We start from the raw sequence: 18,911 nt of genomic DNA, 5'->3' as shown, positions 1-18,911 counted from the left end.
GTTGCTATAGAATCAGAAATATATTTCTCCATAGCCTTCCTTTCTGGAATAGAAAGTGAATATAACTTGCCTTTCGGCGGAGACTTACCTGGCAATAAGTCTATAGCACAGTCATAGGGACGATGCGGAGGGAGAGAAGCAGCACGAGACTTACTGAACACCTCCTTCAGGTCCAGGTACTCCGCGGGCACGTTAGACAAATCCGCTGCTTCCTCCTGAAACACAGAAACAGGCACGGACGAACAGGCAGACACGAGACAAGACTTATGACATTCCTTGCTCCACTCCAGTACTGATCTATGGTGCCAGTCCACTCGGGGGTTGTGAAGGATGAGCCAGGGATGTCCGAGGACGACGGGAGCAAGAGGTGAGTCCATGATGTAGAATGAAATAGTTTCAGAATGGTTGCCGGAAGTGGTGAGGGTAATGTCTTCAGTGCAAAGGGAAATGGTGGGAAGTTCTTGTCCGTTGAGTGCGTGAACTGCAATTCTGTGAGTGAGGGGTCTGAGGGGAATCTGAATCTTCTGTGCAAAAGTGTGGTCCATAAAATTACCTTCAGCCCCAGAGTCCAGAAGTGCATGGCAGTCGTGCTGTTGGACTGACCACCTCAGTTTTACCGGAAGGAGTGTGGAGGTAGATGTAATCGATGATGAGGTCTTCCTAGCGGAGATCCCACCCGATAGTAGCCTCAATCTTACTATCGGGCTTGGCCTTTTACCGGACAGTTGTACGCGTAGTGTCCGGCTCCCCCACAATACAGGCAAAGGCCCTGGGATCTCCGCCTCTCCCTCTCCTCCCGGGAAAGCCGAGCTCGACCCACCTGCATGGGCTCGGGATCGTAGACGGGGCTGACCACGTCCCTGCCGCTGGATCGTGACGGGTCGGCCCCTGCGAAGGAACGGGCGGACAGGACTCGGCGCTCGACCCTCGACAGCCGATTGTCCACCCGCAGAGCCAAGTCGACCAACCCGTTGAGCGTGGTGGGTAGATCCAGGGCATAGATCTCCCTCTGGACGTGGTCAGCCAGCCCATGCAGGAACATATCCCACTGCGCCTCCTCGTTCCAGCCGCACTCCGCCGCCAGGGTCCGAAACTCTATTGAATACTCGGAGACCGATCTCTCTCCCTGCTTCAACTCCGCCAGTCTCCTGGCTGCCTCCCTTCCCGAGACAGCCCTGTCGAACACCTTCCTCATCTCGGCGGCGAGGGTCTGGAACGAGGCGCAGCATGGGTGTTGGTTCTCCCACACCGCCGTTCCCCAAAGCGCCGCCTTCCCAGTCAGTAAGGTGAGAACGAATGCCACCTTAGCCTGTTCTGTGTCGAACGTGCGGGGCTGTAAAGCAAAGTGCATCGTGCAGCGGGTCAAAAATGCTCTACAGAAAGCTGGCTCACCGGCATAATGTTCAGGAACCGGAAGGCGGGGCTCTGACTGGGAGGGTCGCTCAGGTGGAGTGGGAGGAACGGCAGGTGTGGGCGGCGCAGTGGGACCCTGTAGGCGTTTGATCTGCTGGGTGAGCTCAGACACCTGCGTCACCAAAGCCTGTACTGCGCGGCCCGTGTCGCCGATCTCTTTCTGGTGAGAATCCATTCTCCTGATGCTATGATGAACAAACTCCTCCATCGATCTCTGAGTTGAACTCGCTGCTTCCATTTCTTGGTCAGATCGTTCTGTCATGGCGTGTGAAGAACGGCTGGAAGCAATAGCGAGTGAAACAGTAATTTAATGGTAGAAGTGAAGCAGTACAGGCAGATGTAAACAGGTGACACAGGGACTTCGGTGGTCAGGATCCGTGATGAAGTGCAGAGGTGTGGTGACGATGAGACGACAGACGAAACCCAGCGACGAAGACGAAGAACAGGAACACAAGGCAGGAACTGGACACCGGAACACCAACACGAACGACATCAAACAACGATCTGACAAAGATGATAGAACAGCGGTAAGTATAAGTAGAGTGGTGAGAGTGATTGCAGCTGGTGAAGTGGATGGGAATCAGCTGGAGCGGATCAGGTGATGTCATACACTCACGCCCACTACACACGTGCATTCATACCACAACATAAACACGAGACGAGAAGGAACAGAGAATGCGTCTACCGTGACACCCCCACCCCCTTTGTAATTTTAATCTGTAAAGGTGTAACTTCCATAAAACTAACATTGCTTATTTTGAATTTATCCTTAGACGAGCTGACCGGAAGCCCAGTGTCCATTCTCGCATCTGCAGCTGTCATTTTCCTGCAGGGGGGAAAAATGTCCCTGGTTTGTTCTTATCCACAAATGATGTTCCCACTGGACAAATTTTGGAAGATCATTCATACTCCCTGAGACAGGATAGCGCTGATGTGCCTAAAAATGTTCCACCACCCATGAATGAAGAGGAAGAAATGGCTACACAATTTATGGCTGACAAAGATGATGAACCATCTCTGGCTGATCAAACCCTCACTATCAATTCTGAGGAATAACCAAATAGTAGCGCAACTAAAGAAGAGCTGCAGTCTGAACAAAGAAAAAGAATCCAGCTTGAGATTGAGTTAGAGCATTCTATAGCAGAGATTCAGTTTCTCAAAGACAAACTCCAAGGACAAATGAGTAACTGTCATGACAGGTATTAAGCCTCTCAGAGGAGTGAAAGTGTGATTTGTATGGAGACAGGATTGCCAGAGGATTGCCAGCTCGTTTTGAGGATTCCATTACGTACTTTGCTGGATGGAGACCCAAAGAAATCATCCTTGAGGACCAGATTTTCATGACCTTGATGAAAATTCGCCACAACTATATTTCAGTTTACTTATTTTATGAAAATAAAGATGTTAACTACAACTCTTGCTATAAGGTTTCTGTGGCTCAGTGATTAGAGCATTTTGTTAACTGTGCAAAAGGTTGCGAGTTCAATTCCCAGAGAACACGCTGATATGTATAGCCTTAATGCACTGTAAGAAAAAAACAAACCAAAAATTAAATGTTAAACTATTGTATACTACTTGTATACTATTGTAACTACACTCCAGTCAGCTCACAGTAATGTGAATGTGAGATACAATTTACTACACTGGCTCTCACATTGGGGCTTGTAGATTACCAGGTAAAAATATATTGAAAAGGTTAACAAAATGAGTATGTATGGTTTATTTAGGGAACATATATGGTTTAATTATAATATATTATAATAAGCATTTGTTGATGCTATTGGACAATTCTCTTTAAATTCCACATATATAATTATATACAACTATTATATTAAAATGTTTGGAATTTAACTGTGTTATGCTTGTTCAGAGATGATTTGTATAGTTATCTTAAAGGGTTAGTTCACCCAAAAATGAAAATTCTGTCCGTAATTACTCACCCTCATGTTGTTCCAACCCCGTAAGACCTTCGTTCATCTTCGGAACACGAATTAAGATATTTTTGATGAAATCTGAGAGCTGGATCACTCCTCCATACTAGTCCATAGGCTTCTTCAGGGATTGAACTTGCCGGCCTCGAAAAGTTATTAAAGACATCGTTAAAATAGTCCAAGTGACTACAGTGGCTCAATCTTAAGTTTATCAAGCGACGAGAATACTTTTTGTGCGCAAAAACAAACAAAAATAACGACTTTATTTCACCTATTCATTTCCTTCTCTTTGGGCCTCTAGTCAGTTAACGTAGTGTGATTCTGTAGAGCTATGTCACACGTAGGCTCACTATTGGCCGACGCTGGTCATGTGCGTGATGCGTGTGACGTACAACAACAGAAGCTTACTTTAAAAAACTGCTTATCATATGCACGTAAAAACTCATTTTCGCGTATAAATTGCACGATAAACTTAACTCGTGCTATAGAAGCATTTAATATAATATTAGACATTTCATGATGTTATTTTAGAGGTGTGTCTAGCGATCCACAGACTCTTTTGAATGTCTGTCAGAACTTTTCAGGCTGCGGCATGGGCCAGATTTGGCCCGTGGGCCGCCTGTTGCCGACCCCTGCCCTATATACTAGCGTTACAAGCTAAACAGTTTTTAGAGATAAAACTCTTTACATTCGATTATCATGAAAACACATCCCAGAGAACGCTCGACTAGGTACCAATGTGTTATTACACCATAGGTTCATTTTGCGCCAGAGTTGTCCTTTAACCCACTTGTTGTGGCGCTACTATGTTGTTAATTTGAAACATTGCAGAAATAGAAATGCTCAATGCATTTTCTGCACTGCTTTTCCATTATGTTCTATGTAAACATGGGCTGGACGGACATATTTGACCGTTTATTTACCAGGATTTATAAACACAAACGCAGCTGAACAAGAAAATCAAGGGTTTGAGGATGACTTGAAAATTGCCGCCTGGTGAGTTGGATCTAAATTTAACAGGACAGTGGGTCTCCAGGGACATGACCTACAGCCTTGGTGTCAAGCAACTGAAATGAAAGCTGACCATGACTGTAACAATAAATAAGCACAAATAAGTTATTTTGTTACACTGACAGAAAGACAATTATGTTGATATAAATTGTGTTGATATTCAATTATGTTGATATAAAGTGCCCAACCAAAGAGAACATTGATCACTATAATGGTGACTTCAGACTACATTTTAGGGAATCAACATTCATTTATGAAGTCACCTATGATGCTCTCAACATTTTCAGTTGTATTTAACAACATTCAATATGACTTTAGGTAATGAGGGAATGCAATCAAAGATTTAAAAAAAAAACACTGCAGAAGTGGGGGAAATTAGTGAAAATTATATTAAGATTGCCACACATCAGAATATATTTTTATATTTGACAAAATGGTACTCGAACAAATCATTTCATCTTAACTAGGATTTTCTGAGTAACAAATGCATAGCATTCAAATAAGTAGTTATTTATAAATCACACAGTTGTTATTCAACCCCTATTGCAAATCAGGTTTATTGGCAAAATTAACAGACTTTCAACTGTTTGCAATGAACAATTCAAACAAAAGTAATTGAAATAGCTCAGCTCAACACAACAAATGTTTTAAGTGGTTTCACCAAATTCAACAGGAAATGCAACTTTTCATGACTTCTGCAGTCTCAAATGTATTCAACTCCCTGAATAAAATAAGTGATTGCTCATACTTCAAGGTAACTTTCTATCGCTAACTCTTTCCATAGAGATCATGTATGAACGGCTTTCTCCAGTGTGAACTACCATGTGCCTTTTAAGGTTTCCTTTTACAGTGAAACTTATTCCACACTGTTGGCAGGTGTAAGGGCTTTCTCCAGTGTGAACTCTCATGTGGACTTCAAGGTTTCCATGTTGACTGAAACTCTTTCCACACTAAGGGCATGTGTAGGGTTTCTCTCCAGAGTGAGATCTCATGTGGACTTTAAGGTTTCCATGTTGATCAAAACTCTTTCCACGTTGTTTGCAGGTGTAAGGGCTCTTTGCAGTGTGAACTCTCATGTGGATGTTAAGGTTTCCTTTTCGTTTGAAACGCTTACCACACTGTTGGCAGCTGTAAGGGCTCTCGCCAGTGTGAACTACCATGTGCATGTTAAGGTTTCCTTTTCGGTTGAAACTCTTACCACACTGTTGGCAGGTGTAAGGGCTCTCGCCAGTGTGAACTACCATGTGCATGTTAAGGTTTCCTTTTCGGTTGAAACTCTTACCACACTGAGAGCATGTGTAGGGTTTCTCTCCAGTGTGAACTCTCATGTGGACTTCAATGTTTCCATGTTGACTGAAACTCTTTCCACTCTGAGGGCATTTGTAGGGTTTCTCTCCAGTGTGAGATCTCATGTGGACTTTAAGGTCTTCATGTTGATCAAAACTCTTACCACATTGTTTGCATGTGTAAGGCTTCTCTCCAGCGTGAATTCTCATGTGGTTATTAAGATTTCCTTTTCGGTTGAATCGCTTTCTACAATGTGGGCAGGTGTACGGCTTCTTTCCCCTGTGAACTACCATGTGGACTTCAAGGTTTTTATGTTGATAAAAACTCTTTCCACACTGTTGGCAGGTGTAAGGCTTCTCTTTATTGTGAATCCTCATGTGCCTGTTAAGGCTTCCATTTTGAGTGAATCTGTTTCCACACAGGTGGCAGGTGAAATAACTTTTATTTTCTGTCTTTTGAGCTTTTTCTTGTGATGAAGGCTTTTCAGTCTGTGAGCAGCTAAAAGATTTTTCTTCAGTTGTGAAATCATGATGATTCTCATATTGATCTTTCTCTTCTATTTCATTCAGCACTTGACTCTCCTCTTTCAGCGCCATCAGGTCTAAGGCAAAAAAGACAAATAAAAGTTAACCCTAGTTTAATGGGACATTAAAACATACATACAACTAGATCCTATACCCACTTTAAAAAGGTGTTGAATGTGTAGTGACTGAGACACAGACCAGATCAGACACAATTATTTTCTATATTTAATAAATAATTCACAACACCCCTCACCCGACAAGCAACTACGAGTTACTGTACGTTCACACCGCCGCCGACTTGAGCTTCCAAAGCGGCCGGAAGTCATTCATTTTCAATGGAAGCTGGCTTCTCTGCAAGGAGCGTCAAATCCATCGGTGTCGCGTTTTGGGCATTTTGAGCATCAGTCAGAAAGTTGAAAGAAGCTCACCTTTATGGTAATGAGCTATGACGCAGTTCAGCGGCAAGCAGCGGCAAAACGCCAACAACCAATCGGAATATAGACCTCCTTCGCGCTAGCTGATTCCGGAGAAACATACAATGTAAACTTTAGTTCCTACCAAAACATTAGTTCCGAGAAAATGGAGGAGAAGCTAATAATCGCCGTTGCTGGGTTTCCTATCATTTATGACATGACGTTGTTTGCTTATAGGGACCAGTTACAAAAGAACGAGGCATGAGATAAAATAGCTGGGATAGTTGGTGTCTTCGGTGAGTTGGTGAAGTGCGTGCTTATGATTTATAATATTTTTAACTAGGAGGGGAATAATTGCACAACAATGAGCAGTGCACCATAGCATGCTAGTCTTCCTTGCTTGATGTGAATGGTACGATCTGTTTGCAGATCATTTTACCCTTATTAACCCTCTGAGGACCAAGAACGCACCCGTGCGTTTTGGCAGATTTTTTTCACATAGCAGAAAAAATAGACTTAAACTACTCCATCATTTCTGGTCATACAGAGTTATGAAACATATTTTAAAAAACTGTTAAATGTCTACTTTTTTATGTGCCCACCTACAATCAAAATAAAATATTGTGCTTTTGTAAAATAAAGAAAATAAACAGGGTGTGCGTTCTGCCTCTCCGTGTCCGTGAACTTTTTTTCTGGAGCACGTCTCTAAACTTAAACAAAACTCAGCGAATACTATTCACCCAGACATGAGCAATATATGTTTATGATCATTTAAGTTTGTACTTTTAAATTATCTAATTTAAAACTAAAATAAATATTCCCTGTTTATGTAATCTATATAAAAAGACAGATGTGTCTGCCGTTCTCATTATCGTTCTCGCATCTCATTATTCCGCTAATGTGGCACGCCCACGGAGCGCTATTCAAACACTAATGATCTGAAGCAACACATTGAGACGTGTAAACGCCCATATAAACTCTGTAAACACTTTATTTAGTCAGATTAATGTACTGTCGTCTTGCGCGGCTGTGAGGAATAATCCTGGGACATTTACCTACCTCAGAACGAGTGCTGGTTTATTTTCACTTCGAGGAGCGAGCTGAACTGTAAGTGTTTTTATTTTTGTGATTTGTTCTAATCGCGATATATAATAACGATAGTGTCTGTAAACGCAAAAATAGCCTACTGTTTAAATTTGAATCATGTTTCTGTGTGTCTGTGTGTATGACTAGTTTTGGATAGATTATAAAGTTTTAACTCTAAAATAGACATCAAATAAGCTTTTGTTAGCAGTTTCTGCTCATATGTCAAATATATAGTATGTTTTGTCAATAAACTAATCAACTAAGAATAGTGTTTGTTCCAATGCAAGCTATATCAAAATAATGAATCCTTAACTTTGAAATATGTATGATAAAATGTATTGGCCTACTAAGACATTTATGGAAAAAGACAATTTTCTTTTCAAGATGTTTCCAACTCTAACTTTGAACCAATTCTGTAGAATGGCCCATATAACCTATTTGAACAGGATTTGTTTCCAGGTATGACTAAAAATGTGCTTTTGACTTTCATTTATATTTTGATTATATATATATATATATATATATATATATATATATATATATATGTATGTATGCATGTATCTGTGTGTGTGTGTGTGTGTGTATTGTCCTTGCATTCTTTCTTGTGTGACACACCTGAATGAACGGCTCATTATTATGCGGATCTTTGTCTTCTCAGGTGAGATCCACCTAATTATTCATGAGAGGGTTGGGCCACGCATATTGCCTTTCCAAACAAATTTTTTTTTTTTTCACAATTTTAAACAATCTATTGTTTTATGTGAATGATTAGGCAGGATGATTTTCAGATCATTTTGAAGCAAAAACTCTAGGCGACAACATCCATTAGTCAAAAGTCTTGTGGACACATATTTAGTATGTGTTTTGTGGCTTTATTTCAGAAACTTTAATTTTTAGTTTTTTCAATAACCATGCATAAACAATATTCTCTCAAAAATACAAACATGTACATACATGTTGCTCACATATTATGGTAGCCCTGTGTGTGCTAAATAGAGTGTAATTTCACCTGTGCCATTAATATGTTTATAAGCAACTGAAAAAAGCACAAATGTCAGGGCATGTCAAAACATCTCAAGGACCCCCAAAAGACCTTGTGTGCCGGCGTGATCTGCTCGCTTTTTTTCTTATCAGTGCAAAAGAGACTCAAAATACTCGGTTGATTTTGATCTTACATTTAAGTGTTATACATCATTAGATCCTGTTAAGTTTCTATTTTTTTTGTGGATACTCACAATAAAAACAAAGTGTTGTGCTTTTCACCAAATAAAGAAAAACAAACATGATGCGAGTTCTGCGTTCTCTCTGTCAGTGAAGTCCATTCTGAAACGCGTCCTAAGATTAACTGTAACTCCGCGATTACTTGTCACACAGGCACGAGAGGTTTTTCTTTATGAAGCTTGAATTCTCTTCTTTTAAATGAAGTAATTTATATAAAAAACAAATATTCTCAGTTTATGCAATCTGTATGAAAAGAGAGTGCTGTCAGTATTTTTTTCCCCAGCTCATTACACTTCATTACGCGTTAATCTGACACGCCCACGGAGGACGCGCGCTATTCAAACGCAAATGTCGAGGCAAGCCATGACAATGCCCACATCAGCCGTTCCACCGCGGTGGTAAAATGTGTGGTGTATTTGCTGCCTTTTACCGCTAAGAGGCGCTACAATCATAAAAGTGTTCGTTTATACCGGTTTATTCTCCCTAATGCGTAATCTGCTGCCACACCGCGCTGATTCAGAGCGATTGAAAGCTGGTAGCAGATGAATTCAACAAGTGAAACGTAGCTAAAATAATTCATAATCACAATACTGAAATTAGGCTACTGAAATGTAATTGAATAAATAATGAAAACATTTCAACATAAAACATTGCAATAAAAACATTTAGGCTACATCAATGAGGCTTTACAACTTTAACAGCATACAGACGGTAGCTCAGTGATCAACGCAACAACACGAGCTTCGAGGAGCTTCAATCGACCCGAGATCGAATCTCAATGTAGCATAGGCCTACATGTTGTTAACCGATGTTGTCCTACAGCGTTTATATTTTACCACCTTGATGCTTAAATAGTAACTGTTTATAACTGTTTACTTATTTAAAGTCAAGAGTTTTGTTTAATTATCATTACAACATAAATTTGCTACATTCCTGTAGAACCGCAGCCGCTGCACAAACGACAAAAACTGATGAAGGAAGTTTGTCAGCCGATTGCGTCAGAAAATGAAAATGAAGAAGCTCGTCTTTAGTCTGCTAGATTATTGTGTAATGCAAAAGAACACTAAAATTACTTAAGTTTGAAACCAAGTTCGAACATTTCAAGGTTTAAATAAAGAGTCGGGACAGTTTTTTTTTATTTAAAACAGGGTTGCATCGGGTTTAGAGTTTATTTCTTTTGCGATGCAAAATAAGAAACACTAGGCTAATCTTATTCTTGCGATATTTAAAATTTGTATTGCCAAAGAAATTACATCTAAATTAAACAATTAAAACAGTACAAAACGAAAATTGTCCAAAGAAACATAATTAAATTAAAAACATGTGTTTTTCTTTGTCTCTCTCGCGCTGGATCTCTTTTTAACAAGTTTATTTAGTCTCCCTCGCTGCGCGCACCGGGTCTCTCTCGAAATTAAACATTTCAGGGTAAAAACACATCATACAGCTGATAATACTGTATATGTCGCTGCGTGTCAGCCATACAAATCACGAAAAAATTATTTAGCCTTTAATTGTTCCTTCAAAGACACAGCATGCCTTGTTGAATTCACCTTACAATAACTTCAATTGAAATTTTGTGTGAAAAAAACTTTAAATAGGCTACAATAAATAAACTACAATATTTATAATTTAATAAGATATGGGGCCTACATTTGGACACAGATGTATCCTTACAATAATTTTGCCTGCTCATCAGGCTGGCTATCCGACACTCTCCATATGAAAGAGGAACATTAACACCTTTGTCCAGCAACTGTCCCTCCAACCCCCCACCGGCTATCTGAGTCTGAGGCTGACTTAACACAAAGAGAAGTCTCAATTCACACTTAAATCGCTATTCTAGACAGTGTTGATAATGAAGGAATTAAATTATTTAAGTTACATGTAGCCTAGTGATATTTCTGTCAAGTTTATTACTAAATATTTCATTATTTCAATAATTGATGAAATAAAACTGGTTTGGGACAGCTTTTTCCAAGCAAAACTAAATATAATCTGAAAAAAAAACGCTTGTTAATTTGTTGTCATGAACAAAATGTTCAACTCAATATTAAAGTCTACAGGGATCTTTGGATCCTTACAACCAGGCATGCAATTTGTGAATTAAGTTTTTATTTTATTTTCTATTATTCAAATAAATATCGAAACACGGTGCTTCGTAGTAATGCTGCTAAATTAAATAACATTTATATAATAATTATGAACTTAAATGAAACAATATCGCAACATTTCGACAAATACATTATTTGATCTGTTTTTACATTTTAATTCAGGGCGATTTAGCCTACATTTAATTAGAGTGAGATTTTCACCCTTGTCTTGTCATTTTCTCATTGGGAAGCGCTTACATTAGGCATGTTTGAGTAGATCCTCTGTACCTCTCGTTTTCATATGGATTACACAATCAGATAACATTTATTAGCCTAAATATTTAGACATTTAAAGGCTTTAGACCTAGCCGATTTCTTATCGTGACTGAGCTGAAGTGGCTTTGGGTTCATTTTTGTGACGCGCAGTTCCCGGAGACAGAGACACAGATATACTGTTTTTGTCGTTAGCCTAATATGAATACAAGTTTACAGTTTTGAACGATGTAAGCTACTCTACTCTTATCTGTATGACCAAAAAATTACGGAGTCGCCTATTAAGTTATTTTAGCTGTAATAATGAGAAAAATAAATTAATCTAAATGAACGCTCCGCCGCGTTTGTCGAACACTAACTCACGATGCCAGAATAAAACCCGACTTTAGAAAAATGCATAGGGCCACTCGGCGTGGTGTGCCAAAACACTTAATTATAAACTTCAATATTTCATTCAAAATAATCTCAACACGCTTTGTGAAATTTTGAAAAGCCGTGCATGCATTAGGGCCACTGGAACTAATGAACAACTGAAACGCTGGTTTTGATTTTATTGTTTGTCATTTAAACGTGCCTGTTGCATATCTCTATTTTATATATTTGATATTGGTGAAGTAGCCTATAGCATTGATTAGCTGTGGAGGGAGGGGTGTGGGGATTAAAATAATTCAGCAGAAGCAGGGATGCTTAAACCAGAAGGAAATCCTAGTCCCCCCTGGCAAATCACACTTTACTTAAAACCATGTTTTTAAAAACTCTAGGTTGTAGGGAACAGACCTCTCTGCCATGTGCGCGCACGGTTTGGAGCTTTTGGGAATTCAGGGGAGAAATTCAGACATGAAGATGCTGAGCTAACCAGTTTGTGCCAGGCTGCGGCCTTGTCTTTTCAATCATCTAAGACCTGTATTAGGTTCTCTCTCAAATCAATACAACGTCAGCAAAGATCAACTGAAGCCTCAAGAACTTGTATTAGGACACTGTTTTACACTTGAGACATGCAAGTATAAGACCTTGTCTTATTATTTGTCGAACAGGACATTCTTGCAACCTCAGCCCCAGTTTTGTGGCCCTTGAACGGGAACTTACGGACCTCCCAGCGAGAGTCCTAAACACTATATATGAGACTAGAGCCCCGTCCACAAGACGCCTCTATGCCCTTAAGTGGTCTGTTTTCTCCGATGTTTTCTCTGGTACTCAGCCCGCAGCCAAGACCCTACTTCATGTGAAGTACCGCTGGTGCTTTCCTTTCTACAAGAGTTACTGGACGCGGGTCGCTGCCCCTCCACGCTCAAAGTCTATTTGGCGGCCATAGCAGCTTTCCACACTCCTGTGGCCGGGCAATCGTTGGGTAGAAGCAACCTGATTGTTCGCTTCCTGAAAGGGTCAAGGCTCAACCGTTTTCGCCTTCTTACCATACCCTCTAGGGACACATCGATGATCCTTAGGGCCCCCGTTTGAGCTGCTACAGTTGGCCGAGCTAAGGCCAGTTTCGCTCAAGACCGCACTCCTGCTAGCTTTAGCATCGGTCAAGATAGTAGGCGATTTACAAGTGCTCTCCGTCAGAGCCTCTGGCTCTTGACAAAACTCAGATACCGTAAAACTTCAAATAATAGCCCGGGCTTTTATTTTCCCAAACTGTCGAACTGCACCGGCTTGTATTTGAGACAGGCGTCTATATGAGACGGGCCTTTATAATTTAGTGTTGAGATGTTGTTCATAGAGTCTCTAATCTCTAAAAATCTCCAAATGCTCCACGTGAAACTGCGGTCTTCCGAGCTTTTACTATCATGTAAATTGATTTTGATTAATATGCGCTCTTGTTTGAAGATGTCAGAGTGCGTGCATGCGTGCGTGTGCGCGCGCGGCTGGGGCGCTCTCTCTGCTCGTAACGCGCCCTGTCAAGCGCAGCAGTCTCTATTCTACATCAAAGACCGATCAAAATAGGCTTTGGCGGGACAAAAATTTGCTTTGGCGGTCGGATAGATAGATAGTCACATGCTCAGATACCACGATTTTCCACCGTGACGGTTCTGTTGCGGGTTTCCGGCCTGTGTCCATTCTCAAACCGTATAGTTTGCCGATAGTTATGCACGGTTTACGGTTATATCCTCGGGTCAGGCGGGCCAAGTATTAAAAAAATAACATTCCAATTAATCGCAGTTGGATGAGAGATTAATCATTAATGTGTTGAGTTTAATAATGACACAGAACTCTCATCACAGTAAAACGCGATGAACTTGAGTCTCTCTTTTACTTTCGTTTTCAACAACGTAATTCTCTTCTGGGAAAACCAATCAAGGAAAACATATGCCAGGGCTCGACATTAACGCTTGTGCTGGACACGTGGAACTTTTTGAAGAAACAAGTGAAAAAGAGTTTTACTTGCCCAGCCGGACAAATGGCCTGATTAAAACATCAATATATATATATATATATATATTAATTTAATTTAATGTAAGTGGCGATTGATGGTTGATAATAATATATAACCTAGGCCTACCTAATGTACTGACGATAACAAAGTTGCGCTTCAGCCTCTCGAGGAGAAATCGAAACAAATAACCGCAGCACATAAAAGAAACTCCTGTTCAAAAAATTCAAAAATTCAAAATGTGGAGTGTTTTTATTTATAACATATTACAGTACATATGCAGTTACGCAACATCACACGACCAAGAGTGCTGTTTTCCTGAATACCATCACAACTGAAAATGTCATACTGATTATATAACAGTTAAATAAACAAGTAATTAAAATTAAGTCACCAATAAACACATTAAGTCACTTACATTTTTGACGCAATATTGACGGTTTTTGTTCTGTTTCAGCAGCGAAAATAGTTCCAAACATCTCACAGGAACACTAACCGCGTTTTTATTACTTAATGATTCAGTGTTTTGAATGAATCGGTTGAGTCAAAGATTCAATTGCCTATTCATAAACAACCGCCTCATTCTGAATAAATCAGCCGTTTGAAAGAATTGTTTGAATGAATGACTCAACGACTCACTCATTAAGACAGTCACCTGCTACCACGCCATGGGCGAGGCTAGCCCCTTTTTAGGGGTGCTTCAGCACCCCTAAAAAGGAGCTCAGCACCCCTAAAACTTGGAGTAAGAAATATTGTTATTCAAAATAATGTGTTCGTCTTTGACAAGGTTAAACAATGTCCAAAACATACTCCGTAGTTTGTGGTTTAAAATGTATGTTAAGGATGAAAATTAAAACATCCCCGCTTAGCAAATGGTGTCATCCTCTTCTCTTCTTACTTCTCCTCTCGGCACAACCGTCATCCAGTGCGAAACACACGCAGAACCATAGGCGTCACTAGGCCCTTTTTAAACTTCTGCCTAGCCCCCCTAAACATTTGTGATTAAGTGTAGGCTACACACATTCGTATTCGCTTCAGTCTTGTTATAATCAGATTCAGAGTGTTCTTCATCTTCAATCCGCAGCAGCGCCAAGCGCTCTGCACGTCAGAAACAGAGGACAGGGTGTGTGTGTGTGTGTGTGTGTGTGTGTGTGTGCGTGCTTCTGAGCCTCATTGGTATTTCATTGCTCGTCAATGTCAGAATATTTGAGATGACCAATCAAATCAAAGTAGGCAGGCTTTATGTTCACAGTCAGCGCTGAGCGCGAATTTGAGCAGCACGACTGACGCTTCAGTTTACGGTCAGGTGCGAGTTAAGAAAATGTAAGTAGCTAAACTAAACAATTTATATTTGACAGTTTTTAGGTCATAAATGTTAAAAGAATGACAAAAATAATTAGAAAACTAAAACACTTTTGTCTAATTTCACCATTTAAAGCTGAAAATAGGCCTATATAACGTGTAATTATGTCATTGTGAGGGGACAAGAAACATTAACAAAGCCGTTTTCATACAAGATTAATAATGCATGTGTACATGTTGAGAATTAATACAATTTGTAGCCTTCAGATAAAAATTTGAGAAGTTCAGCTTTAGGAGGGGAAGAGACAGGGCAAGATCAGGAGACTGAGGAAAAGACAGAGTGATGGAGATGAGGAGAGAGCAGGTTTTAAATCTATTTCTTATCCTTTTTTGGCCTTCAAATGTCTTGAAATGCACATATCAGAGAAATAAAAATGTTTAACCCCATAACAACTTCAAATTTATGACCTCTTTGATTATAAAGCCCTGTCTACGGCCCTGTATTAGGCCTAGATGATCAATAATGAATGTGTACATATTGTGAATGAATTTAATAAACTTAGTTATATAGCTTTCCTGGTAGCTTTGTCTGAGAAAATTATTCATAAATTAATACAAATCAGTTGACCCTATGTTTACTTTCTTCACTGACAGACAAAAATGAAAAGCCTATATCAGTCAAAGCTCAACTTTAGGAGGGGAAAAGACAAAGAGAAAAAGAGTGTGATGCTGATGAGGAGAGAAAAAAAACAGCTGCCCGCACATGGTTTTAAAGCTATTGTTATCCAATTTTTTTGGCCTTCAAAACATCTTAAAATGCACATATGTAGATCAGAGAAATCAAAATTTTCTCGGGGGACCATGCCCCCGAACCCCCCTATATACCTCACTTTCTCATATGCATGTTACTGGATGAATGAATGTAACTACTTAATAATGAGCATTAGACCATAAACAAACTTTTTTTTTCATACCCTCATTGGGGGCTGAGCCCCCCTAAAATGAAAATCCTAGAATCGCCCCTGTACCACGCACTGGCGATTTAGTTTTAAAGTATCATTCTTTCCAAAATTTCTTATTTGTATATTATTATTATTTTACAAACAATCTCATTACCTTATTTAATACGATTTACTTTTTCAGTGTAAATGATATAATTTGATTAGTTACAGCCATATAGTGCCTTAATATTCTAATTGAATTAAACAACCTTTATTTTAAAACAATTTTCAGTTTAAAGCAGCGGATTCAGGAGAAGATAGAGCAGATCTGCACATCTCTAGCGCACGAGCCCTAGAGCCCCTATTAAAGTTCAGGTACAAGTCAATCATAGATATACACACTATATGTCACCTTGGGATTCTAAGCATGCGTCAAAACCGCCGCCATCTTGGAACAGGGGACTTGTCATAGGAAGTAGCTAGGTAACGCTGCTATCTCCGCCTGTACTTCGAATTCATGGATTTTCAGACTTTTGTGCTGCGTATGGATGTTCACACAAACGAAATCTAAACTAGGAAGAATGTATTTTCTTCTCCGGACTCAATGATAAATACATGTCTGGCCATTGGAACGAACCAAAAAAAAATAGAAAATCGCATTCATGGTGATTTTATTTCCGTTAGACCTTTGCCAACATTGACGCTTATGCATTAAAGAGGAGGGGCTCCCCTTTTCAATGATGGCGGCTCTATTGACGCATTCGTTCCAATGAACTGCCATAGCCAAGGCGACATTTAGTGTATATATCTATGCAAGTCAATAAACAGACATATTTTGTTCAATTTGTACACTGAACATGGGTTGTAGCTCTTAATTTTGAACTCTCAAAGTGCTCTAGATTAATGAATTTAGCATTAAATTGTACAAATCTTTGTACAATTTAATGCCGCCGGACACCCCTAGAGGTACCACGGTCCACCAACGCAAATAATGTGGAAAAGACAATATATGATAGCCTTCCAAAATTAAAAATCGAACTAACTATCTATCCACCATACTATCGAACTATCCACCATAATCTGTAGTCTGAGCCTGTCCAGGGCTAATGGCAAAGGGAGATACGTTACTAGTTAGTTTCAAGGACAATCATTTTCTAAAAATCTAATCTATTATTTTCTTTTTGCCCCCCGGCCCCAGAAAAAAAGTCCAAGCTCAGAATTTTTATTTGCTTTAACTCCTGATTGCATGCTTTGATTTACAAAAATTTAAATTAAGTAATATGGTTTTCTTTGTTTTTAAATTAGAAATTGATTTTGGGTTTAATGTCACACAAGTAATTGTAAAATGCTATTTCTGTATTATTTTTCCTAGTTTAATGCGTGTCGTAATAACAAATGGAAGTCGGATCTTCTCAGGTGGAGGCAACATTAGCATTTGTCTGGTCACATGATCTCAACATGTCTGACCACATGAGGTGACTCGAATAAATAAAACCACCTTAATTAGGAAACTCATTTGACATTCTTCAAAAATATCATTAATTTCTGTAGAGCTGGACATTTTTAATAAGGATCAAATGACTGAATTCAGCTTTGAGAATGAAACCAACCTGTTTGTTCCTCAGTTTCTTCATGTTTCACACTGAATGTTTCTTCAATCTTCAAGTCTTCACTCTCCTCTTTAATAAAAGCCATCTTTGTTTGATCCTCAGTATCTTCTTGTTTCAGACTGAATGTTTCTTCAATCTTCACGTCTTTACTCTCCTCTTTAATAAAAGCTATCTTTATAATAGTGAGTCACGTGGATCTCAGTTGCTTCACCAGGAGTTTTTCTGTGTGTTTGCCATGTTTAAGATGAGAATAATTAACAAAGAAAAATAAACCCAAACTAAATCTCTGTGGGTCTCTATCAGCTCTAGTTCAGTAGTTCAGTGCACTGGTAAGAGAGTCAGTCAGAGCGAGAGTTAATGGACTCTGCTTTTGTCGCTTTTGGCTTGCTTAGTTGGGGACACTTAATATTCAACAGTATTATTGATCTGCCTGTATTGACACCATTAACCGTTTTCTCCAGAGCGGCTATATATAAAATATATATATATATTAACTAAATTAATAACTTTTTTACAACAAAAATGAACCATCATTGAACTTAAGCTTGACTATATTCTATATTTTCTTCTAGATCTGCTGTACAGCAGAAACAAACTTGCATTATGTTGCATTATTTTCCTGTTATCACAGTAAAGATGTTTTGAAACAATCTGCATCGTAAAAAGCACTATATAAATAAAGGTGACTTGCCTTAAATTACCTGAATTGACAAAAAACACTCAAAACTAGACATAAGGGAATGGGGGTGTTTCATTAATAATATTATTGGTAACGCTTCCTTTTACAGTACAGTACTTACGTGTACTTACAGTGTACTTACCTAGAAAGTACTGGCTAATATAAGGTAAGTACATGGGGTTAGTACCTAGTTATTACCCAGTAATTATAATTATTATAATAAGTACATAGTAAGTACATATTATTATTAGTGTTTTTGTTGTTGTTATTAATAATTGCTGAGACTTGCAGAAGAAAAGATTTGACACATGGCACTGACAATTCAACCAAATACAAAGTATTTATTCGATTTCCGCATATGTGCGTGAGAGAGAGAGAATGTTTTTTTTTTAAATTTAACAAACTTTTATTACATTATATTTCACAATATATTTAAATTACAACATGCATTAAGAGCAACCCCAACTCACAAGAAATATGCAAAAACCAGATCCCCTTCAAATACAGAGCACAACACCTCATTACAACACCAAATACCTTCAAAAGTGATCAGATCATCCACATGTTAGTAATAAGCAAAATCAATCAATATTCTTGCTTGCAGCATGTTTGAAACCATAGCAACTACAACTACATACATTTGGCAAAACCCAAAGGCCTCTAAAACTCTCCACAAATAGCAATACTCAACAAGGTCAAATGCTTTCTCCTGATCCAATGAGATTAACCCACAATCTATATTCAACATCTTGGAGACCT

At 39.2% G+C, this 18,911-nt stretch overlaps 1 protein-coding gene across 1 annotated transcript; it reads right to left on the bottom strand.

Annotated features, from left to right (window-relative positions):
* Positions 1-5,183: 5,183 nt before the first annotated feature.
* LOC130071694 (zinc finger protein 239-like) lies at positions 5,184-17,695 on the bottom strand. Its single transcript, XM_056236552.1, has 2 exons — positions 17,474-17,695; positions 5,184-6,243 (listed from the first exon to the last, which is right to left on the bottom strand). Exons 1-2 carry the CDS (start codon positions 17,556-17,558, stop codon positions 5,306-5,308), a joined length of 1,023 nt encoding a protein of 340 aa, XP_056092527.1. The 5' UTR covers positions 17,559-17,695; the 3' UTR covers positions 5,184-5,305.
* Positions 17,696-18,911: the final 1,216 nt, after the last annotated feature.

This window comes from Rhinichthys klamathensis, unplaced genomic scaffold, assembly GCF_029890125.1.
Source record: "Rhinichthys klamathensis goyatoka isolate OS25496 unplaced genomic scaffold, OSU_Roscu_1.1 h1tg000452l_1, whole genome shotgun sequence".
Taxonomy (NCBI): domain Eukaryota; kingdom Metazoa; phylum Chordata; class Actinopteri; order Cypriniformes; family Leuciscidae; genus Rhinichthys; species Rhinichthys klamathensis.
This window is presented reverse-complemented; position numbering and strand designations above follow the sequence as displayed.

Bases quoted from the DNA above. Each gene is read 5' to 3' on its own strand.
- LOC130071694 (XM_056236552.1), bottom strand. From the start codon at position 17,558: ATGGCTTTTATTAAAGAGGAGAGTGAAGACTTGAAGATTGAAGAAACA. The intron at 6,244-17,473 runs GTTGGTTTCATT...TTTTTGCCTTAG, and splicing joins AGAAACTGAGGAACAAACAG to ACCTGATGGCGCTGAAAGAG.